We start from the raw sequence: 24697 nt of genomic DNA, 5'->3' as shown, positions 1-24697 counted from the left end.
GGTGGGACAAAGAGGAAGACTGTTGCTGGATGATGGATGTGGTTGCTTAGCACCCTTGCTCCTTTGAGGTTTTTTGAGAGGACAATATATGTTATGTGTTGAGTGATTTTTAGCAAGAGTCACTGTTTTAATATCTGCACCTCATGGAAGGTGACTAGTGTCTCTTCCCAGCCTTGCTCTTTGAAGCAGCTTTATCCTTACTGAGCTCAAGTTAACTTTTTTTCCTCCCTTTTTTGGCGTTGTGCTACCTGAACATCTTGTACCTTCCTCCAGAGAGGTCAGGAAATTTTATCACCCTTTCTCTGATGCGGAACTGAGCCACAGAGATTTCCTGTGTGACTTTGGGGCAAGTCCCTTGCCCTCAACAAAACTGAGACTAGAGCACAGGTCCTGGTATACGGCTGCACTAATGAGATAACTGCTCTTCCTCTTCTGGCAGCCACTTGCCTTGTTTGTTTAAGTGCCCTATGAAGACTTTAGCATTGGACAAGGCCAGGGAGCTAATGGCTCTGATTGGTATCACAGTGCCCCAGGCCTTTTGGGCTTGCATAAGCAAGATGCCCCATTTCCCTGGGCAGTACCCAGCATTGCCTTTCTGTTCTGCTACCTGACCAGGCACAATAATCCTGCAGGAAAACAGGATGCGCTTATGCACTAGTTGTGGTCATAACATGGTCAGCAAATGAGCAGAATTAAGATCAAGCAGATGACTGTAACATTACCATTTCCTGGGTGAGGTGCCTTTCTTTGCAAATATGATACTTTTAATCTCACTTTTCCAAGGAAAATTCTTCGGTTCTTTTTTTAAAAAGGCAAACAAAGCAAGCAGGTTGCTTCTCACTCCACTGCAGCGAGACATCAGGATGTGCTGTGCAGGACAGTGTGTGCGAAGCAGTGAGGCAGGAGCCCTGTTTTTCCACCCAGACACCCCCTGCTAAGCATCCTCCTAAAGCTTTTATCTTGAGGAGCAAGGCAGAGAGTGTCTCCCCACATATTCAACCTGTTCAGGGAGCAAAGACTCAGGAAAAAAAAAAAAGCTGTGGGGCTGAAGTCATCTTGGTATGTAGTGGGGGACTCTGCACTGTACTGACCTTCCTACCCCTCGCAGGTAGTAAGACGTGGAGTTAACGAGCAGCTGTGCTCCCGCAGTCCCCAGCTGGTGTAGGAGGCTCTTGTGGGCTTTTTGATCTGGCTGGCCCTGGTACAGCTGTGGGCATGCTTCCTGCGTGCTCAGGGGAGGGCTGAGCCAGGAAGAGGGAATGTGCAAACATGTCCTGTACGTGCGTTTCTGTCTTGCTTAAATCTGATGCTAAGGTTTGACTCCCAAGATGAGGTCTGACATTCCTTGGCATGTACAAAGGAAGCTGAAGACCTCTTTGTTTCCTGTGAGTCATGTATCATTTTGCATCCAATGCAGGTATCTAAAGCACAGCTCTGCTCTTTCATATCTAACCACATAGATTTAGATTTTTGGTGGACAGCTGAGGTCAGTCTCCAATGTTTGTGCTGTCTCTTTGATGAACTTCTCATTTTGCTTTTCTGCTAATGCAGCTCCAGAGTGTCTGCCAGTTTCCTTGTGTTCCTTAAAAGTGAATCCTCTGTTCAGGGGTAAGTGTTCCTGCAGGATGTGAACAGCATTGCAAGTTGCCACTCTAGAAGCCAGAGATTAACTTTCCACATTGCTTGTAACTTTAGTGGGTGATTCTTCATGGTGAGAATGCTCCTGTTAAAGTTTCTTACAGTTCTGACTGTCACTGAGCTTCAGCCATACCAGTGTCCTTCACAGCCTGTTCTCTCCTACTGATTACCTCCATCTGAGTGTCCGCTTGAAGCGGAGATCACGGGATCCATATTGCCATCTCTGTGCAGGAGTCCTCCTGATTTCCTAGTGCACGTGTGTGTGTATACTACTTGTCTGCAAAGCGTTAAACCCATCTCCCTGTGTGGTTACTATCTGCCTAGGCACAACGGGCAGGCAGAGGTTAGGGGAAGAAAGCAGTTCCAAGGAGAAGGAACACTGAAATGGAGGTTCTGCAGCAGTGATGAAATAGCGCCTTTCTCCTTTGGTGGCTTTTGTCCCTCTCTGCTGAGTCCATGAACTGGAACTTTCAACCATGTACGTGGTTTCACAAGTGCATTCTTGTTTGTTTGGCTTTGTTTTTCCCCTGTGTTCCCTCTTTGGGCTATGTGAACCCTCCAGAGCTGCTGTTCATGCCAGGCACTGCTGCAAGGTCTTTCCAGTGTTGAACTCAAATTATCACCCTAGTAGCTGGAGAACCTTTTGGGGGAGGTAGTCCTGTGGCTCTGGTAAATTTTCTTCTGCCCCTAAAAGCTTTAGAGCCCACATGCATCAGCATGTTCTAGATGGGGACTGAAATTATGCTTGTGCTAGTGTGCAGAAGGGATTGCACAGGGAAATAGTATTGGACAATGTGGGTCCCTCAGGCTGGAGCTTTTGACTGTATCGATGACCTTCCACCAAAGCAGTTCGATGCTGTTCCTGGTAGCTGTCTGTGTCTTTGCTCCCCCTGCGTTTCTATGCACTGAATTAGCTCTCCCTGGCCCACTTCCTCCTCTGGCAGCCTTGAAATGAGCCCTTTTGCAAGAGAGCTGGGTACACAGCTCTTCTTTTGAACACCAGTTGCCCACACTGAGCTTGGCACAATTGGCTGCTGGAGTCCAGCCTTGTTTGGAGCTGAGACCAACAGAGCTGGTACCAGGTGTCTCACAGAGGCCTGGAGATGCAGCTCTTAACTCTCACTGTGCTGTCCTAGCGCCACGGAACTGATGAACTGCCAAGCAGCATCTCCTGTGAGGAGAGTGAGTTGGGGCACTGTGTCTGTTTGCAGTGGCCCAAGGCAGAGCCTGAATAAATGATTCTCATCCCTTAGAACGGTAGTGGTGGCAATCAGGGCTTGGTCCTTCTGCATCTCGCTTTTAGTTGGCTGCAGAAGTCCTGAAGCCCAAGAAGGGCTGTTTTGGGATGTGCTGTGAAGGGAGGAAAGGCATTCTGAAGGAAAGAACGGCACTGCCCTCAGAGCACGTGTTGGAATATTCTACTGAACTTAAATTAAAAAAAAAGCAAAAGTGCTTTAGTAGTTTCAGTGTAGGTTTTTTTACCTCTTTCCGAAAATTCAAGAGCAGCTCGGGAAAGTTTGAATTCCCATAATGGAAGTTGTAAGATGCAAACAACTGACAGAATATTAACACAAGTGGGCTCCTTGATTTTATAGCTCTTTTGAATACGATTATTTGGTTTCCCAGCTGATGTCTGGCAAAATAAGCACTGCTGCTCTGAAGCCAATTTTCCTATTGAGCAATTGGCATCAGGCTTTATAGGCCGATTATTGTGATCCTTTTGATAATACTTGTTAGAGACAAATGAGCCTCTAGTGCCAGCTTTTAAATGTTTCAAGCCTGTCATAAGGCTGCTGCTCGAGGCTTTTGCTGCTCCTGGACGTTGTGTTTTGAGATATCCCCGTTCATTTACTGGAAGCATCGTGGTGTTTCCAGGATATTCAGGTTGGTGAGCAAAGAACAGATCTTTTTATTTATGGGGCAGTGGAATAAATTACTTCAGTTTCTTGCAGATTTGTATGTTTTAAGTGCTAAACCTTCTCCCCTGCTATGCTAACCCCAGTTCTTTTTCAGAGCACCTGCTGGACAAAAACCAGCACCTTCTGTGACTCTTTCAGAGCAGCACGTGTGCTCCTCAGCTGGCAGTGTGTGCGTGCTGCCCGCTTTTGGCTGACGTAGAAGCATTTTTATGCTTTGGATTAAACTTGTATTTTGCATGCCTTCCTGTTTACTACTTTTCTTAGTGTGGAAATACACAGAGAACTTTGGATAACACACTTCTTTTCTCTCTGCTTGGATTCAAACGATGGGTCCCCAGGTTGTTGGGGAAGGCTGGAACTGAAGCGTCTGACAGAAAAGTGCCCTCCCTTTGCTTTAGAAACCAAGCAAAAAGGGTGATTAACCAGGCAGCCATTTATTCGTTCAAGACAGGAAGTGATGGTTGCAGCCTTGTATTTAAAGGTTTATTCTAGCAAACAATGTTAATTTTCCCGGCTGGTGTTTGCTGCAGCTGGACTCCTTCCCTGCTTACAAGTTTACATGATCTCACAGAAAATTACCCAGGATCTGATCTCTTGGTCACAGAGAGGTGTTTTCTTCTGCATCTACCTGACTGCAAAGCAACTATTTATCCCATGCCATTTCTCACCTCTGCAGAGGGATGGCATTGCATGATGCTCTAGCACTGGCCACTGTCACTGCCTTGTCTGCCTGACTTTCAAGTGGATTGAAGCTCCCTCATGGGATCATTTTGGTTTGTAGGGTGCAAAACCTGCAGCGAAGGGTGGCCGGCTGGGGACAGTCGAGTGAGAGCTGCCAGGTCCGGCAGAGACCATCCTCCTGTGGCTGGAGGTCACCTTGTCTGTCTGCTCTGGCTATGAGCTGCATGTTTTGTCTCCATCATTTTACACCCACCTCACTTCCAGTTTGCTTGAGGAAGGAAGCAATTTCCTGGGAAACTGGAAAACCAGCTTGTGCTAGACAGTCGTGTTGTTCTCGGGGTACTGCTGCAGTCGAAGTAATTAAACTCCTCCCAGTGTAGACACGGTTAAACTGAGACATGTCTTTTAGCCTGGTTTCCTATGGAAACGAGCCTTATGCAATCCTGCTGTCTGTCAGCCTTGTTCCCCCTCCTCTCCCCCAGTAGTTTTTGCACTGGTTGGCCAATTTCAACCAAATGCGACAGAAGTCTCCAAGCTGTCAAGTTTTTATGGATTTCATGGAAATAGGTGTTTGCATAGAGCAGAGGGACTCTGTCAGAGCCTGTCTCGGAGGAAAAGGCTGCAGTGAGAGTTTGACTCATACTGGTCACTAGAGAATCCCAGCATGGAGGAAGGCATCGAAATGCTTCTGCCATGGGAACAGTTGGAGTCTGCACCTGTATAATACGTTGCCTTGCAAATGCAGCCAGATCAGACTCAGGAGTGTTTAATTTTGTCTAGGACCCTGTTCCATCCATTCCATTGCTGGAAATCCCCATCCCAAGGCAGGGGAACTGAGCAGTGTAGGAAACACGACTTGAAATGCTGCTGTTCACAGCCTGGTTTAATAACACAGCCTTAGAGAAGTACTGTTAAAATACTCTGGCTGCAAGGGCTGGGGTTTTAGAAGCTGTCCCTGCTGAGAGAGGCAGATGGTTGGAGGCCATAATAGCTTCAGTTAGTTCACATTTAATCCATGTGTGTTTGGAGTCAACATCCTTGGGAGAGACAGATCGGGTGACTCTGAGAGACAGTTGTAGCAACCCAGACTTAATCCTGGTGCTTGGAGAATATGCTGCTGATTGCCTGTGGTTTTGTCAGTAGTGCGGTCTGGGGACAGCGGAGTTTCTGTGGTTGTGACCAGTTAGCTCCAGTGCAGTACTGGTTGTGTGCTGGAGTGGTTTGCCACCAAGGTGTTTGACTTGCCAGATGAAGGAGCCTGGGCTTGGAATTGGTTACTGGACAGAAACTGAGCCCCAGCGATGTGCTCTTGTGTAGCAGACGGCGTTGGCAGTTGTGGCGGGAGCAATGGCGTGGGACAGCGCGGGGCGGGACGTGGAGTGGGGCTGGTAGCCCAAAGCTGTGCGGGGTGGGGCGGGGGCCGCGGTCACTGCTGTTTTCTCCTGCAAATCTGAAATGAGGAAATCCTGTTCCCCTGCATTGCTCTCTGAGGAAACTTCCAGGCAATAGCTTTTCCTTTACGACAACATTACTTCAGCCTGTAGCATTTCTCCCCAGCTCATCTTTGTTTACCTAGTGGTGGAAAACTCTGTCCTGAGCCCTGGCTGCCGGTGGGGCGAGCACTCTGACAATGCTCTGCAGTGAGCAGGGTGTCCCAAACCCCCACCCTGCCCAGAGGCACAGCCCATGTGCAGGTTCTGTAGCTGTGCGTGGACAGCCTGGCCCTAGCTCTGTGCTATGCAGCTTAGCAAGGAAATGTGCAAACAGCAAGTGACCTTTAACTCTGCCTCTTGCTGAGACAGTGTTCACTGGAGTGTCTTCCCTTGGTGATGTTGGAGATGCTGCTCTTGGTGGTTATCTGCAGGCATTTCATTAAAATAAAGAACAACTTTATTTGCTCCTTTTCTATCTGCTTGTGACTTTTATTAAGCGTTTTGTGGGTAGAGGTAGATTTCTCATGGTCATAACACAGGGCATCGTTTTCCCATCCTGAAAAAGATGGAAACATGTGGAAGTGACTGGAAGACATCATCTTCTGCCCCAGTGGGAGCGGTGGTTGCTACGGAAGGAGAAATGGAAATCTCAGAGGGATATCCTCCCCTACCTAGCTGATGCAAAAGGCCCTTGAAATACCTATCATGCAAAGGAAAAGATATTTCCAAGTGGGCTTTGGTTCCTCTTGGCTGCGTTCAGGCACCGTTTCAGCTCCTGATCAGGTGCACGTGTTGCAGGAGGGAGGCTGTGATGCATGTCTGTCAGTAGCCAGACCATTCAGTGGGTGCTCCAGGGTGGCAGTGGCTCAGCTCCCTCTTTGAAGTTCCTTGGAAAACAGCTTGTATGTGCATCTGCCTCACTGGATGAACAGAGTAACCGAATTACATCCTCTAATTCCATCGCGGCCTTCTGGTAAGATCAGCACACGTGGGTGACGCAAGGGTGGTGTCTATCCCCATGCTGACATAAATGAAACTGGTCTGATGAAGTGTCTTCCTCTTCAGTTCAGAAATGTAGCCCTTGCTTCTGCTGGTCCCCCTGCTCTGGCTGCTTCTCCCACCCGCTCTGGCCATCTCTGAGTGCTGCCCTGAGGCTGCTGGTCCCCTCTCCCCAGTGAGCCCTGTCCCGTGTCGCTCCGGCTCTGCCTGACAGCTGCGGTGGCCTTGCTGCCGTTTTCCACAGTGGCTTTATGAGGTGCTGACGCTTCCTGTGCTGGCACTGGTGTTATTTTTGGCACTTTGCTTCAGGCTGAGAGTCTCATCTTTTGGCTTGAAAGTCTAGCTCCTGCCTTTTAACTTGGAGGAGAAGAGCAGGATTTTAATCTAAAGGCTTTAGCCACCTGAAGAGCCTAGAAAGACAGCATATTTTATCACTTACATAAACACCATATTTTCCCACTATATAAAAAGCTTCTGTTCCTTCTCTCATCTGCTCATACATTCCTGTGAGGGGTCTGAAACCAGGGATTGCCTTGCGTTTGCCTGTAACAGGAGTGTGAATTGCCCCACGGCACTCTGCAGCCATCATTGAAGTGGGAGGCTGTGGCAGAGGCGAGATAGCGAGCGGTTGAGCTCTTGTGCCTCCTGGTCCTTCATGTAGATATCTGATAACGTGTCTCACTTTGGCAAGGTGCCTCATACCTCCTTGCTGTTGCCTGTTACTCCCCTCCTCACACACCAGACTCCGTGCTGGATGGTGAATGTTTTAGAAAGCTGAATGTCTGGAGAGAAGCGTTTGCATGAGCAAACCTCACAGATAGGCGAGGGCTTTACTAGTCCCTAAAAGATGTCTCTGCAGCTCTCTGCAATGGTACCAGTGGTGCAGCAGGGAATGGTCCAGCTCTGCAAGGAAGGGGCTGCCAGACTCAGTGATTCACAACTGGTGATGCCCACACCAGTCACTAGGCAAGGCTCATTAATAAAAATCTCACCTCTTGGCTGCTCTAAGCTGCCAGGCAGGCACAGAGCTAGAGTTGTCCTGGGAGTGGATGAGTTACAGGAATGATCGTTCCTTTGCGCTGAAGTGAACCGTTGGATCAGCAGAGTGTAAAAGCCAACCCAACCTCCAAGCCCCTGCCTTGGGAGCAGCTGTTCTTTGTCACTCTCTGCAGGGCGATGTCCAGAGAAAAGCTTACTTTGCAAACGGAGCTCCTGGGACTGCACAGATTCGAGGAGTCAAAAACTGTTTAAAATGTCTGTAGGCTGTAAAAATAATCACAGTATATGGATGCGATGGCATGCGGTGCAGTTGGGTCTGTGCTCTTGGGGTGGTTGTGAAAGACACGTGCATGTAGTTGGACATAGCAGTGTCTGAGCTTACTATAAATCTTCATGTTGGAAACTCTCAGGTCATTGTTTCATTATATGAAAGTACTCATTGGGAAGTGGGTTGGGATTAATGGGTAAAAACTTGTTTTGTGCTGGTAAACAAAAGCTGAGATATGAGGTCCACCATGCTTGTCCTATGGCTCTAAAGGCATAACACAGAACAAGTGTGCTGAGATTTCCACATAGCAGTTCAAGGGGATTCTAACCACAGTTACTGGGGTCACAGTTATGTTTGTCTGGAGTGGCTTGATTTTCCCCTGATGAGAGGGGCAATCCTAGTTCATGCAAGGTGTCTGTATCTTCTTTGAAGCTAAAAATGTTCCCTTATGAGTGTGGGAACAGAGAGGGGTAGAGATGTGATCCAGTCAAAAATGGTGGCAGAAACCAGTGTTAATTTCTGAAAGGACTCTCACTTCTAATTTCTTTTTGTCTATTTAAGCCAGTGAAGAAAAAGAAGATAAAACGCGAGGTTAAGATTCTGGAAAATCTACGTGGTGGCACCAACATCATTAACCTGATTGATACCGTCAAGGATCCAGTGGTAGGTGCCTGTGTTGTGGTGTGTGGGGTGGGTTTGTCTCCCCGCTGGTTCTGCTCTCGGCTCAGGTTCGGTGTTGTCTGTGCCTCCGTGCCAGCCAGAGACGAATGGCGTCCAGTTCAGTGGGGTCTCTTGAGGTGGGTTGGTCTGGGTGAGCTCATGTTCCTCTCCATGTTCGCCCAACTCTTCTGCACCCCTTCTGTGTCTTCTATGAGTTTCCCGTGGCTGATGGGGGAGACGTTTTGTAGCCCTACAAATTTTCTGTAAGAAAGCAGAGCATGTAGCCTTGCAGCTTCTGTCTGGCATCTGGAACATGAGTATCTGCCAGGACAATTGGATATTAAGCACTTTTCATCCTTCTGGTTCCTGCCCAGTGACCAGAGGTCATATCCTTTGTCTGCATCGCCACAATTACCCCATTCCGGGGAAGTTTTTTCTGAATAGCAGCTGAGGTCTGTGACGCTCAGCCTGCTGGCAGCCGTGGACAGGAACTGACGCTGCCGTAGCATTGGCAGTTCTGATTAACCTTCCTCCTGCGATGGGACAAGAAGCCCCAGCCCCTGGTGACACCTTTTGCATTGCCCAGTGGTGTGGGGAGCATCAGCGATGACCAAAATTCTGTGTTGGTGTTTGCTGTGTGGGATGTAAGCGGAGTTTGCCTCTGCGGGTGCAGGGCTGCATTTCTCTCACTGTCCTGTTCCCACTCCCCTCTCTGCAGTGAGCATTGGGCAGGAAGGAAAAGCTTTCTGAGGTCTCTTGGAGCAAAGAAAGGTCAAGAGTGTGTTTTAAACCATGACTCTCTTTCTCTTGCAGTCAAAGACCCCTGCTCTGGTGTTTGAGTACATCAATAACACAGATTTTAAGGTGAGCCTGCCTGAGTGTAAAGGGGGGAGGCTTCCAGTTTCTGTTAAGAGTGGTGTGATCTTGGGTTGTTGGATGGTCCTCAAAAGTTATGGGCCAAGTTTGAAGGTTTCACGAATGTCAGCTTCTCCTTCCTTTCCTTGTGTAAATCAGAAATCTGCAAATAGGTTCTAGATGAGAAGGAATAAAAAGCTTGTGTGTTGAATCTCCTTCCAACTTTGAGGAGTAAGTTCAACAGGTTAGATATGCTTACTACCCTCTCAGTTTAGTAATTAACTGCTGTGCTATATATTCAGCCCAAGTTAATCCCCGTGCTGTGATGCTCTAATTAGAGCAGTGCAGTTGATGGAGCACCAGTTGTGGCTGGAATCCTTCAGACCTGGGGACTGTGAGATGGCAGGGGCTGGAGAGCGTGTCTCCCACTCCCAGTGGGCCTGGTAGCGGGGCATTGAGCAGTCTTGAACACATCAAGAGATTTTCTGCTTGCCTGAAGCTGCAGCGTATTCCCTGGCTCTTCTGATTTCTGAGGAGCTCCAAGTGGTGTTACTCCTTCGCGAAACGAGGGTCCTTCTGACCGAGCCAGCTACAACTGTCTGTGCTAATGAAATGCTTCTGGCTGGCAGCATCGAGCTGATACACAAAAGGGTCATGTAATTAGTAGCCACACCTATTTTAATGGTATCTTTGCTTCCCCCATGTGAATCTTTACCCTCAGTCATTAAGTCAGTGGTGGAGAATTAATTGAGCAGTTGCCATTAGAAAGTCAGCAGCCATCCCCTCCTGCCCTGTTCAGAGTTCTCTTTCGTTCTGTGTTATGGAATGGTGCCTTTTTCCTTCGTGTCTGTGCTGGAGTGTTATGTAGCTACACACCTTGTAGGAGGCATCTTCAGCAGATACACCAAACACCTGGAGAAGGACCCTGGGCTGGCGCTGGTGGGAAGGAAGCGGCTTGTCAGCTGCCCGATGGACCGTTTCACCTGCAGTCCTGCACACTGCGAGGCAGCACACGTTGTTTTATCAGTCTGGGGCTGGTCTGGCAAGCTGAATCCTGCTGGGTGGGGCCCTGTGCACAACCAGAGCTGCAGTGTGCTGGCAGTGGTAGTCCTAGTGCTATTGAATATCATGTAGAGACTACTGCAGAAGCTAGAATAATAGTAACTTGCAGCAGCATCTGCCCTGACAGCTCTGGGTGGGGAGATAAGTGTTGGCTCCATCAAGTAAACAGCCAGGAGAGGAGTGCTGTGAGGTGACCTTTCAGGGAAAATTAAAGCAGCCTTGGTTTGTCTGAGCTTCACTGACATCAGCTGGGCTGTGCTAGTGCCACATCTATGTTGGGAATGTGCCCCTGGGCTTCTCCTGGTGACCCAGGGACTCTTCATAAGGCTGATCCTGGAAGGTTTTAACTTTCTCTTTTGAGATATATTTCCTTTTTAAAAAAAAAAAATTCCTTTTAAAATATAGCTTGAGATGAAATAGGTTGCTAGGGCATTGGCACACCTTGCTGGGCATCACTTTGTGTGTGTCCTAGTCAAAATGTGATTACACCACTCTGTCATGTCCTTCGAGGAGAAAATTATGAAAGATATCACCTAGTAACTGAAAGATGTTTGCAGAATAAAGTGTTAAGTAGTAACTTGAGGCTGGTGCACAACAGGGACTCTTAGCTGAAAAACGCAGGGCTTGGGGTACATGGCAGGTCAGCCGTCCCAGCCGCATTGGGAGCCATCGCTGGCGCCGCTGCCGCCAGTCGGGCAACATCGTTCTGGCTGCAGCAGAAGTAACAGTGCTCAGCTCTGGCTGTTGAATTAGAAACAACATGAGTTTTCAGCAGATCATTTCTAGGCTCCTAGGAGAAAACCTGGCTCCTCGAGGAAAGGCCCAATTCACAGCTGTACAAGTCCAAGACAGACAGTATTGATGTTTTTGATGCTGATTGGTACAGGGCAGGAATAACTTGTCTTGGGAGTGCAAGCCTGTCCCCCAGGGTATGCAGTATGGCTGTTCATGTTCAGAGCTTATTTGTAATCTGAATTTCACTAGCTACATATGGGGCATGCAAGTTATTCAAGCTACACTCCCGTGAGCTCTGCTGCCTCTTTGGGGAGGTTCTTGAGCTGCAGTTAACTGGCAGATTACAGAGCTGCTGCTCACAGGTGCCTGTGGATATCTTCATCTCTGCAGAGGCTCCCAAGCTGCCTGTTCCCTTGCTCTGAAGTGCCCTTGCCAAGCTGAAAGCACACAGAGCAGATGAGACCACTTGCTTTGGAGGTCTGGCCTTGTCCTGTACCTCTGTACCTGAAGCAGCTGGAGAGCACCTGGTTATTGTCCCCTCTGTTCCACAGTCCTGATCTCTGCAGGCAGCCAAATTCTTCTGAAGTGCCACATGAGCAAGTCATGGTGACAGGGACCACTTCTCTTTGCTTTGAGGTGGCTGCTGCTGCTCTGCCCATCTTTGCCTGGACTTCTGGATTCAGCAGTGCTGATGAGTACCGTGCATGTTGCTGGCACATCCCTTCAGGGTGTATGGGGAGGTTCTCAGGGCAGCTCGTGTACAGCGGGCAGTTGCTGACTGCTTTACAGGACTGTGTTTTTCTCTGTCCTGTTGGCAATAGTCGCTCACGAGCTTGGATGTCTCCTAAGTTGTCTTCTTTCTGGCAGTTTCTCTCCTTCAACATCATTATGTTTTGTTTAATGTTAATACCTTTGCCCATTCAAATGGCAGTACACTGTCCGTGTGCCCATGGAAACGGCTGCTGGGTTTCCTCTGCTCTCTGTGCACCGGCAGATTTAGGTGATACCTCCCTAGAGCTGATTCCATTTTCTCAAATTACCCAGCTGGGTCCCTTCTGCAAGTGCTGGTTCTGTACTCGCAGGGATGATGAGTTGGAGCTAGACTAAATCGTATTCTGCTGTGTGAGGACAGCAGCTTGTGCACAGGGCTGGCGTTTCTCTTCAGACCTGCTGTATTATTTGTCATCTGTGACCACTCAAGCTACCCACAGTCATCTACCTTAAATGATAGTGGCGCTGCAGAGCCATGCAGTGAATTGAGTAACCATCAATGAAATTAAATGTCTTTTGATAATTGATTTCAAACTAGAAATGAGATGCCTGTCCTTCAGCCACTGTGAGCTGTCACATACTTTGTGTATTCCATGAGCATACCCGGTACTGTGCCTTTCATTGTCCCAAATAAGCAAATCCTTTGGGAAAGAAGGGGGCAGAGCCAGGTCTCCAGGAGCAGTGCTGGGTTGGGTTTTCTCTTTCGTTCTTAATACACACTAGCAGGTTTTCAGTTGAAGAAGAGGAGATGAGCAACAGATGTGAGTGATGAAAGGTTGTTTCAGGATGTTCAGCCTGTAGGAATTGTGAGGACAGAGGACTTTTGAATCAAATCTTCTGCTTTGTGTGCACCTTAGTAAATTTTCAGGTCAAGTTGCTGTGAGGAAAGTGTGCACCTGTATTTTATCCTTTTACATCCAAGGTTAGTTTAAAAAATAGATGTTGCCCTACATAGGTGGGGTATAAATATGAAAGATTCTCCTTCCCTTGTGTGGCTGCAGAGGCTTGGATACTTTGGGAGCTGTTTCCTTTTCTTTTGCTGCTGCCTGCCCTGCACCCCAAAGCAGAGTCTCTCTCCTCCAGCAGCTCTTTGCAGCCACCCTGTTGCTTTGCAGATGCTGCTTCCTGCTCGTAGCCAACTGTGGTGCTCACTCAAGGGAGAGGAATAAGCGTTTAACTCCTGTCAGCCCTGTGGCGAGAGGAAGCACGTCTGTGTCTCCTTGGGCACTAACGGGATTAGTTTACAATGGGTGATGTGTGCCAAATTATCACCAAAAGCTGGAGAGGGGTGGAGGCTGCTGGTGGGTGAGTTTAGCCTTTCCTTGTGCTCTGTATGGAGAAAGGAGACCAGCCCAGGACTCCAAAGCCTTGTGCTGGCAACTGGCTGAGCAGATGTTTGAGCTGGGTCTGAGTGACCCCCACAGTGATGTTTCTGATAGTTCTACTCTGAAGAGCCAGCTGTAAGAGCAGAGCATGGGACATGGCTGCAGTGGCGGTGTCTGCTCTCCCCTGCTTGGCTGGGCAAAGGGGATTTGGAGCCCACTGTCAAAGCCTTCTTGGGGCAGCTGCTGTGCAGGACCCACTTGCAGTGGAAACCTTGTCTCTGTTCTTCAAAGCCTTTAGTGTTAACTGGCTGCCTGCAGTGGGGCCGAGCACATTCCTGCAAGGACTGTTCCCCACAGCAAGCCTTTTAAATCAAGTCCTGGAAGGGCTCAGCTGTATGACCCTGGCCCTGGGTTGTGCATCAGAGCCATGCACAGCCGAGTTGGGAAATCTATCCCTGCTGTAGCTTGTGGCTGTGGCTTTTTTGCTCCCTGCTCACTTGTCTGCTTCAGTGGGTTGCTCCAAAGCATTAGGATCATCTCAGCTCATGAGAATACAAAGCGTCTTGTGTCCTGGAGGCTGTTAAAGCTCTGCATATGTAAGGGACACTTATACATTGTCAGGTGATTTCTCAGAGTAGTATTGGGGCTGGTGGGGCTGTTTGGAGCTGGCCCCAAGTCAGGCAGGATCCTGAGGATCTCATCATGGGCCTGGAGAGGAACTGGGGCCAGAGCTGCCATCTTGGAATGTGAATTTCAATCCCTCACTCTGGAATTTTTCCTGAAGCTGCCAAATGGTGCCCATGATGGGCAGCTGGCTCCAGTGCTGATGCAATCGGTGATTTGACTGAGACATGAGATGATCCTTGTTTGTTAGAAACAGCAGAGGGGTCTGGTCCTTCAGCTGCCCTGTGAATGTCCTTCCTTGCCCTGCCCTGCTGTCTCAGCTTGCTTTGCTTGGACAACAACACAGCCCAACAGGGTCAGGCTGGCACTGCTGCTGCTGACAGATATAGAGCAGAAGGCTAGTTGGGGACAGTTGTGACCTGGCATGGCAGCGGCAGGGTGATGAGTTCTCCGGGGCTGGTGGCACGGTGCAGGTGAAAGTGCACCCTGGATGTTTGTCACCCCTGTGTGAGTAGCTGCAGAACTCAGAGGAGGGGAGGGTGGAGAACATATACTGGCAACACTGAGACGCCGAGCTCATCTTGGCCTCACAAACATTTCTGTGCTGTTGAGTTGCATTAGCCTTTATTCTGGGATAGAGGGGAGCCTCCACAGCTCTGAGGGCATCTCTACCCTTTGTGTTTCCCCACACCATAGTCCTTTAGATTAATGTTTTCCTCTCCCTGCCCTACTGTGAGCACTTGGAAGCCTTGCCTGTGTGTTCCCAGCCTGCCTGCTCTGAGGGCTGTTATCTGTGTTGTCAATTCACCGTGATGACTTTGCATGTGAACGGAGCGTTGAAATCATCCGTGCCAGCTCCACCATGCTCTGCAGGGCTTGCTGTCTTGTCCTTGGACAGGCAGCCTGTCTGTCTCCTGCTGGAAAGAAGTCATGACAGGTCTGAGTGATACCAGTAGCATTTCACGGGAGCTCTTACCTCCTGTCTGGATTTCCTAGCAGGTAGCTTTAGCAGGTGTAAGGCCAGGAAAGCCCTCAGGAGTGGCAGCATTCACAGGGGATGTGGAATGGGATCAGTGATTGGAGGCAGGTGGGGTGCAGGAGATTAAACAGAACCAAAACTGGAGTATTTATTTTTGTTTCTCTTTTTTTCTTTTTCCCCTCCTCAAATCTGTTTCAGCAACTGTACCAGATCCTGACAGACTTTGATATTCGGTTTTATATGTATGAGCTGCTGAAGGTGAGTGGCATTGCGTGTAGCAGTCTGGATGGGGAGACCAGGGATGAGAGAGGCAGCAGTGGGGCTCACGGGGAAGTGCTACTAAGTGGTAACTTCTCTCATGTTTAATGCAGAACCCATGTCTCATAACCTGGAAAAATTTGGGAAGAGATCAGGTGACCTGGCTTGTTGCTGTGAGGTTATTACAGCCAAACTGGGGACTTTTGGTCACCACCAAAGAGTCTTTGATTCTCTGGGGTCTGTTCTTTCTCCATGAAGCATTTGTGATTGTTAGTTGCCAGGTAGGGCTGTGTTTGGTCTCCCTGTGTCTCTAGCACCACTGCGCTGCTACGAGGAAAATCAACTCCCAGATAGAGCCAGTAAAAACCCCGAGAGGAGTTTGCAGGGCTGGAGAACTGGGAGCTCTGTTGCACACTAGGGAAGAGGATTGGCAACTCCAGGTTTTCTGCTGCTGCAGTGTTCAAATGCAGCCCTAGAACAGCTTCATCCCTGGAAGCAGTTTGTCCAACCTATTACCAATCTCCTGTACTGGAGATTCCAGGACCACCGTTTGCTGCAACTACTGTTGGTTGCAAGGCCACGTGCTGTTGCAGGGGTGTTCCCTGAGGCCTTGCTGTGGAGGAAGATGTTGCCTTCGATGCTTCCTGCTGCGGCAGAGGCCCAAGGACAGTGTTACTTCCCTGGCACTGATGTCTTGGATATTGAATGACTGCAGGCTGTACCCTCCTGTGCTGCTGGAGGTCTCACAGCATCTGATAAATGTTGATGGATGGATCTCCCTCCCCTTTGGAGATGAGAAAACAACATTCTCACCCCCTTGCTCAAGGGAACAGCTGCATGGGGGGGCAAGTGGTGCAAGGTCATGGAGCTGGAGAGCTTATGTGTGCTTCTGCCTTCAACTATAAGCAGCATCGCCCTCCCTCATGTGCTATCACCTGCCTCTTGAAAGTGCAGGTTTGGCTTAAACGAGCAGGGACAGAGGTGACTTTCTAGCTTAAGTCTGTTTTGGGACACAGCGGGAAAGCTGCACTGGAAGGCTGTAAAACTGTATGCATGTAAGAATCATCCCATTCTGGGAATGAAAGTGTGATCTAGGAAGCACAGGGCCACTCAGGTTGGAGCATTGGGCTTGTCACCAGGTGGGACACCTCTCTGCATCATGTTCTTCAGAGACTGTGCAGGGAACACTGTTCTAGAACCAGTGACGGCAGTAGGCCATGAGGTCAACACAGTCTTGTTGCCAGCTTGTCACTTCATCACGTGCAACATAAGAGCTGAAGATCCCAGTTTCTTGTGCCAGGGTTGCAGCATTTCCTCATGGACAGGGCACTCTGGCTGCTGGTGGAGAACTGTCTGTTATATTGTTAATGCTGTGTCTGTGGTTATAGACATGTCTAATGTATGTGCATGTGTCTGCCAGGCCCTGGATTACTGTCACAGCATGGGGATCATGCACAGGGACGTCAAACCCCACAACGTCATGATAGATCACCAACAGAAAAAGGTACTGTGGCACCCGGGCTTACAAGCAGGGTTTTTCCAGAGAAACTTGAACCTCTGCTGCCTCTGTACCTGTAGCTGGGGCAGCTGTACTTCCCCCTTTAACCTTCTCTACCAGCTCCCCTCCACTCGTGCCTGTGTCATGAGGTGGCCAAAGTCCCGCTGGGGAGCACCACAGTGGGATTCCATGGCTTGGAGGTTGCTCTCCCCCTGAGCCAGCCACGCTGGGTTTCTTTGCAGAGAGGAGCAGGTCTGGGATGTTAATCTCTCCCTGGTGCGGTGTGGGGAGGATGCAGAGGCCATAGGCAGAAGAAGAGTGGCCTTGCCTGAAAAACGTGTGGATATTTTTATGTAGGGAACACATGCTTCTGTAGTACAGCCTGCTTGTCCCACAATGGCTTCCTCACTCCTGGGGTGTGCTAGTGGGATCACGGGAAACATTTGTACCCCGCTCGCTGCCATGGAAATGGGGAGCACAGGGAGTTTCCCCACTGCGTCATGATACTTGTACCTCATCGGGTGCTGTGTGTACCTGTCTCCCCAGGCACCTGGAATTTTCAGCAGTAATTTAGCTGCTGATCCACGTCCCTCCCTGTCAATCAGCAGTGGCCATACAGGCAAGGCAAGGTTTACAAGGAGGGGGAAATCTCTTACTAGACCTGCAATCCTTCAGTAAAACAGCAGGTTATCAATCCTTGTGGCTGTGAAGGAGATGGTCTGTCTTGCAGGGTGTTGTGGGCCCTCCTTCTACCTTGTTTTCTGCTCTCAGCGCCCAGTTAAAATCAACAGTGCCTTCAGCCCAGCCTCTCTAAACAGCAGAAGACAGCTGGCTTTTGCTTGTTCCCTGGTCTGCAACAACCTGTCCACTGTGGCTGGTGGTGCTGGTAAGAAGCCAGTTGCCCAGCAGTAACAGTGTGCTTGGACTCAGGAGGCAGAGGCGCTCTCTAAGCTGGGCTTTGCCCCACCAGCTGGTGACACGGGGAAGGGAAGAGCCTGACCAGAGCACTGCTGAGAGCATCTCCTCTCCTCAGAGAGCCTCCTGCATCCTGGGATCCATGCTTGGATTGTGAGATCTGTCCAATGTGTCTTCACTGAACTGGCTCATACTGAGGCTCCTGTCTCTGTGTCTCTTTATTGCATGTTCAGCTGCGGCTCATAGACTGGGGTCTGGCTGAATTCTACCATCCAGCTCAGGAATACAATGTCCGTGTGGCCTCTAGGTACTTCAAAGGACCAGAGCTCCTTGTGGACTACCAAGTAAGAGTCTACCTCCTCTTTGCTAGCCAGTGATAACACTTGTGGTTGCATTTTGGCCACCGTTGGGTTGTCTGGTTTTGCCTGCCAGGGCATTGCCTGGGTTGGAAAGAGTCTGGCTGTGAAGTGTAAAGGCTGAGGCTGCCTGTGCTGTTGGGGAATTGGGCCACGGTGAACATGCCTTTTCTTACAGCTTCTCCTTTTCCCCCTCAGATGTATGACTACAGCTTAGACATGTGGAGTTTAGGCTGCATGCTGGCAAGCATGATCTTCCGAAAGGAGCCCTTCTTCCATGGCCAGGACAATTATGACCAAGTAAAGACTTTTGCTACCTGGCTTATTTCATGAGAGTTTGTCACTGCCTCATCTCTATGTGTGTAGTGGGGAAGCGCTCGGGTTGGACTGCCAGACTGGGAGGATGTTGCTACGTGCTTAGTTAAGCCTTCTGGGGTTATGCTTCACTGCCTTGTGTAGGATACTTGTTTTCTGCACATCTGGCAAAGAGAAGTTTTGAGGGAGATATTCCTTCCGTCTGGGATGTTTCCAGAAGGAGAGCTCTTAGATTTGGGCAGCTCTGCCTCTGCAAAAAGAGTGGTGGCCTGCACTTCTACCCTCTCTCAACATGTCTTTTTGTTCCAGCTGGTTCGCATCGCAAAGGTCCTGGGCACAGATGAGCTGTATGGGTATCTCAAGAAGTACCACATAGAACTGGACCCTCACTTCAATGATATCCTGGGCCAGTAAGTGGAGAAGTGAAATGCAGCCTATATTTTTTTTTTTTTTGTAACACGGAGAGGGAAATAAACTGATGTCCATCCCCTTGAAGGACTTTCTCCTAGGTTCACAATGCTGCTTGCAGGCCTCCCATCTTGCTTCTCATGTGATCTCAGGAGGTCACTAGAATGTAGGCTCTTTCCTTTTGCCTCTCCCATGATCCACGAGCCAAGCCCTGTTTCTTCCTTCTCCCACTCATTGGCATCCTAGAAGTAGAGATGCAGACACTAGAGCTGAGTGTGGGCTGAGGGGCTCAGAATCTCCCAGCTGAGATTTCTGAAAAGGGTGAGAAGTGGATGAGACAGCAAGGACAGCTTCTGTGAGGCTGGCTGGCGAGCCAGAGCACTTCTGGCCCCACAGGTGTCACCTGTATGCTGTTGTCGAGTCCCTGTAGACAGAAGGGAATGTGCAATATTGTGCCGTTCCCAGGCATGGGTCAGCCACACGATTGCTTACCTGAAGAAGAGGGTTTTCCCCCTTTGGCAGGTACTTGCTGAGCAGTATCTTGTGCAAGGAAGAGCTGTAGGCAGTGTCTATCGCAGCCACCTCTTCTCAGAAGTGGGTAGTGCTGGGTGATTCCCCCGGGAGCTCTGGGCACTGCTAAGCTGGGTGGTGACAGTTGTCCCTTTGCAGGCATTCCCGGAAGCGCTGGGAGAACTTCATCCACAGTGAGAACAGACACCTGGTCAGTCCTGAAGTCCTGGACCTCTTGGACAAGCTCCTGCGATATGACCATCAACAGAGGCTGACTGCCAAGGAGGCAATGGAGCACCCCTATTTCTGTGAGTCTGTGGAGAAGCAGGGGCCAGCTGGGATGGAGAAGAGTTTTGGGTTGTGGGGGTAGATTTTGGCTCCCTGCTCTGTGAAAGCCTTAGCAGACGTTTGGGTTTTGAGGGCAGTTTTTCTGGAAGGGTTTGCCAGGGTGGAGTGTCAGCTTTATTAAACAGTTTCCCCTTCCTACCTGGTCTGTGTCTCCGGCAGATCCAGTGGTGAAGGAGCAGTCCCAGCCTAGCTCAGAAAATGCAGTGCTCTCCAGTGGCCTGACAACAGCGCGATGAAGACTGGAAAACGACGGGTAATTCAAGATGTTTACAAATAAAAGCAAAACCTTCGGTCACACAGTGAAGGGAAAACAACCAAGGACCCCCCCCCCCCATCTCCTACTTCCCCTCCCCTTTATACTCTGCAGAAATCTAACCTGTGGGGGGTCCATAAACCTCAGTTCCTCTCTGGTGGTTGTGGTTAATGTAACTCTAACCCTGTGGTACCAAAGCCCTGGGCAAATGGTCTTGCAAGAGCTAAACACGTAGTGATATCCCCAGGGCTCAACACAACTGATTCTGGTTCACATCTCTATGGATCCTCCTCTTCCTTCTCAGTCCAGCCTTCCCCACCATGCTGGTGGAGAAAAATTCATCGTTCCACCATCAGCCCTTAGCATGCCTCTTTCTAAACATGCCTTTCTGACTTGTAGACTCTGGATGAACCAAATTCAGGCTGGGGGTCAGCAGGTGCAACTCTGTTTTGATGTCCAAGTCCTACTGCTCACTCTGGGCTTGAATTTGGCTCTTGAATTCCAGTTTCAATTGCGAATGCCGGGGCGGTTGGGGGGAGGGGGGAGGTTCAACAAAAAGCAGCCCACAAACCCAGCAGTATCTCAGGACTGGTTTGGAGCGTTAAAATGCAGGCATAGATCTGAGTTGCTGGGGAGAGGCGAGATCCCCCTCCAGGTGTGTTTGACAAAGGCTCGCTCTGAGAAGAAACTCAATAGACCTGCTTTGGAAACTTGTGAATGTGAGAGCTGCTCTCGTGGCAGGAGCGGGGAGGGACTATCCAGACTTTCCCACTGAGCTCAGGAAAGTCAGTGTTGCAAGACTTCTTGTGATAGGTGTGCAACCACGTACCTCATGACGTGGCTCCCATGAGAATTCGTGCCAGACGCAGACTTGTGCCAGCGCACAGCTCTGGAGCGGTTCAGTCCAGCACCGCGGGATGGAGGAGCGGACAGGAGGCCGGGGAGGAGAGCACAGGGAGGGGGGAGGATCAGCAAACGGCGGCGTGGTTTGTCGGGGAGGGGGCTGTGCAGCTACTGATCCAGGACTTGGGATCCCACGTAGTGTTTTAACAAAGTCAGCCATTTGTTGAATTCTGGGGTGTCGATCCTATTGGGGGGGGTGGGGGTTTCGTCTTGTGGGTTCTTTCATCAGATCCCTCGATGGCTTTATAGCCCCACAATTCACAGTTGCCTCCTCTACTTGTTCTGTGTGTAACTTCATCAAGTGGTTCTGGTGACCTAGAAGCTGGAGATAGTGTTTTCCCACCAGCACCTAAACACAGAATTTCCTTCTGCGGCATTGTTGAAATAGTTAATTTTTTATAAGGTTGCAATGTTTCTATTTGAAACATCTGTTTACATTCCATATTCCAATAAAGTTCTATTGGCATCAATAGCAGGTCAATCCATTTGTATAATTCACTGAAACCAATAAATATCTATACGTCTGAATGTCTGCCGTCTCAAATCTATGGGATAGCCAGAAAGAGTGAGAGCTGAAGGCATTGCCTCCTCGAGGAGGTCAGGCTGGCTCTTCCAGGCCCTCTTATCCGAGTATTTTTGGGATCTCTTAGTCTTTGGTTGCAGTTCTTCATGCTGCCAGCCCTGAGAGTTTCACTGTGGCAGATTGTCTGCGCTTCCCGGGGCAATGGAGGAGGTGCAAGGTTTTGGGTGCAGTAGGGGAGTCGGCTGTTGTTGGACCTGAACAGCAGGTGCCCGAGGTAGCGATCAGTCTGTCTGGAACCGACATGTGGGTGGAAGTTGGGGGTTCTCCACGCACATACCCCCGTGCTTGTCTCCGCTCAGCCTGGGTGGATGGGTTTTTCTAAAGATGTGCTGAGCAGGGAGTTGATCTGCTTTCCTCCTACCCTGGGATGTAGCTGATGTGTGAGCTCAGTTATCAGTGTCCGGGATGAGGACCCAGATGTGATCCTGGCACAGGGCCCTTGCTGGCATGAACTCTCCTGCCAATGCTGCTGGAGGCTTCGGCGAGCGTTTCCAGCCCCTGTCCTTCGCTCTGCCCAGCCTGAGAGGTGTGGTGGTCTCGTGCTCTTCAGCTCAGGCTAACACGGTTGGTTTGCGGTTTTAACATCAGTTTCTGAACTGATTTTAAACACATATTGAATTGTTCCATGGAGAAGAGGCAGGAGTGGATGTTTCCCAGGGCCTGTCCAAGTGGCTATGGGGGAGACTTGCCCCTTTTCCAGCCCTTGTGCGTTGGCTTTCCCAGCTCCCAGAGAGCCAAGGCAGCAGAGGTGTGGGGATAAGAACAGGTTCAGTGGGGGAATTCTGATAGGTGAAAAATGTTCGTGTATAGGAGTGCTCGAGTCTCCAAACCTGATGGTGGAGTTTGAAGGTGGTGCTTTGGGAAGTACCAAGTAAAGTTTTACTTTACAGAATTTACAGAAGTAAATCAGTCAGAAATTCTTCCCTGGTACCCCCCAGCAGAGGCAGAGGTGCTCCTCCCAGCAACTGAGATGAGTAAAAGGCTTTCCCTGGTTGTGGTAAGCAGAGAGGCTGGAACAACCTGCCCTGTGTTTCCTCACATCCCTACCCCAGCTCTAGGGTAGGATGAGCTGGGATTCATCCCAGAGGGAAAGACGGCGGCTGAGCAAGCGCAGCCTGGCAGCCAGGAGGGTGCGGAGTCTGCTGATCCCTGGGCACTGGGGGCACTTGGCTGCAGCTCCGGACAATTCATCTCCACACCTGTTTGTCCTTCAGCACTCAGAGCAGGAAACGCTCTGGACCTCCGCAAGGTGTCCTCCTGCCTGTACGGACAGCTGGCGGCTGGAGAAGGCGGTGCCTTGTCCTTAGGAAAGAAGGACGCTGGGGAACATGCATCTTCATGTACTTTCTCCTGGTAGAGTCCTGGTGCGCGGCCTGGCCTTTCAGCTGGCCTGGCCCCAGCTGTCTAGCAGAGGTGGAGTGCAGGTTTGGCCAAGTGCCTTGTAAGAGGAAAGGCTCAAAACCAGAACCGTGGCGGCTATTGAGGGATGTGGTAAGCAACTTGCCCAGCTTCTCTGTGCCTGTTGCAGTGTGCTGTGGTGCGATGGAAGCCTTTAGCAGGACTAGAGGAGATGCTCGAGGCAGCAGAGGGTGACTTAACACAGAAGGTTGGGGAGAAAAAAGTCCAAACCTGTGTCTTGTTTGCCCGTGAAAGTGCTGCTTTGCTGGACTGCGTCTCTCCCTTGCCTTGCTGAGCCCAGCCTTCCCCTCCCACCCTGCCACCTCAGCAGGCTGAGGGTCCCCCGCTGTCCCCACATCCAGAGGGCCTGGCTGGGAGCGGGGTAGCAGTGTCCCCAGCCATCTCCTCGTCCCTCGGGGCTGGAGGAGCTCCGTGTCGGGCTGGCAGTGCCCTGTGATGCTCACTTCCCTCCTCCCATCTCTCCTCAGGTCCGATGCTGTTGCTCCCAATTTTCCATAAGCAGAGTGAGAACCAAATCAAACGTCCTGTCGGCGCGTGTAGAGTGACGGCGGGCAGACTGCGCGGCGCGGGCAGGGCTGAGAGCGGGGCGGCACGCCTGCCGGGACGGCACTCGCCGCTTTATGACCACAGCCCTTCCCTCCGAGTGTTAAAGGTTCTACTGCCTTTGGTTCCTTGTTGAGCTCTTCCTGACCCAGAAAGCATGGAAACATGAAGGGTGTTCAAAGCAGTTGTTGGTTAGTTGTTCCTCCCTCCGTTCTGGCTGTTCCCCTCCCCAACCTCTGATGGACCACGGTTAGCCAGCTTGCACCCGTCTCTGCCAGGGCATGGGGGTGGCAGGGGGTGTAGCATTACGACGGACAGTTCTATATTATAATTAAAAGAATTCTATATTGTTGAATAAAAGTTTTAAAAGAAGCATATGAGGAGGAGTATTCAGTGTGGAGGGAGCTGTGGGGCAGGACCGGCCCCACTGGAGGATCTTGGCAGCGTGAGCTGTTCCCTGTGCCCTGCTAGGGCTGGGCGAGGAGAGCTGGAGGAGCTTGTACAAAATCGCCGCAGGCAGAGGCAAAAAAGCCACTTGCCATCTTTGGGGTGTCCCTCCTTAGGCCCCCATACTCTTCTGGAGGTGCCTGTCTGGGTGTTAATGCTGGTACCTGCTTTTCCCAGCCCGTGGGGCTTGGGCACAGCCCTGTCTCTGCACCCCGGGAGCTGCCATCTCTTCCTCTCTCGTGGGCTGAGACTTTCCTCCTCCCCAGCACCATCACTGCAAAGCCCTGAGCTTGGAGCTCCTGCCCACGGGCTTCTGCTTCACAGGAGTTCCCCTACAGACGTGGTGCTTCGCCAGCAGCCCTTAGGCCTGGCTCACACTCCTTGCAGAAGTCATTGCTTCTTGTGTTTTGCCACACAACGAAGGCTTTTGACTCACAAAGGTACGGGCTGAATCCAGGTCTGGTTTCAGTGGTCCGAGCACTGTCCTTTCAGCTGGGCCATGCAGCCAGCCCTGGGCATCCGCTCTCCAGCGATGGCTTAAGCCAAGAGGGCAACGGTCCAGGTTAGGACTTCCCAGGCCATGAACCTGGACTGTGTTCCAAGGCAAGCACAGACTTGGTGACACTGCAGAGAGCCGCTACGTTTTTCTCTAGTAACTGCACCCAGAGATGTGAAAGTTCAGAGGAGCAACGTTTCAGGAGCTTCCTGAAGATCTCATTCCTCTGAAGGCTTTGGGTTTCTGGGAGCTCTGAAGGGCAGGAAATGCTTTGGTGGACAGTTATTTCTGGAGCAGGAAACCTCTGCTCACTTCTTGGACCAGGTGATTCTCTTAGGATGGGCCTTTTCCTCCTCCTGCTCCCCCCAAATCCAATCTGTCTACACCCTGGAAACTGGGAATGGGAATTGGGAATGCCAACATCTTCCTAGTGATCTTCCAGGTGGATAATAACATTGGAGTGTGAGTCACATTGAAATACATCTCCCAGGGGCCTC

The 24697-nt window shown here is 50.3% G+C and overlaps 1 protein-coding gene across 2 annotated transcripts in view; it reads left to right on the top strand.

Moving 5' to 3' along the window:
* Nucleotides 1–23635, top strand: part of CSNK2A2 (casein kinase 2 alpha 2) — a 26268-nt gene extending 2633 nt beyond the window's left edge. Inside the window, exons 3-12 of one of the 2 annotated variants that reach the window (XM_082062922.1) lie at nucleotides 8499–8600; nucleotides 9411–9461; nucleotides 15147–15206; nucleotides 16627–16710; nucleotides 17853–17963; nucleotides 18174–18275; nucleotides 18600–18700; nucleotides 19368–19516; nucleotides 19716–19809; nucleotides 23182–23635. In XM_082062922.1, the coding sequence (XP_081919048.1) occupies nucleotides 8499–8600; nucleotides 9411–9461; nucleotides 15147–15206; nucleotides 16627–16710; nucleotides 17853–17963; nucleotides 18174–18275; nucleotides 18600–18700; nucleotides 19368–19516; nucleotides 19716–19792 (837 nt within the window). In that variant the 3' untranslated portion in view covers nucleotides 19793–19809; nucleotides 23182–23635. Of the gene's footprint in view, nucleotides 1–8498; nucleotides 8601–9410; nucleotides 9462–15146; nucleotides 15207–16626; nucleotides 16711–17852; nucleotides 17964–18173; nucleotides 18276–18599; nucleotides 18701–19367; nucleotides 19517–19715; nucleotides 21241–23181 lie in introns of those variants that run through there. The other variant, XM_082062921.1, reaches the window with a different exon arrangement.
* The last annotated feature ends 1062 nt before the right edge of the window (nucleotides 23636–24697 follow it).

Source organism: Streptopelia decaocto (genome assembly GCF_964273445.1).
Source record: "Streptopelia decaocto genome assembly, chromosome: 11".
Lineage (NCBI taxonomy): Eukaryota > Metazoa > Chordata > Aves > Columbiformes > Columbidae > Streptopelia > Streptopelia decaocto.
Note: the sequence above shows the minus strand (reverse complement) of the source record. Positions and strands in the feature narration are given on the sequence as shown.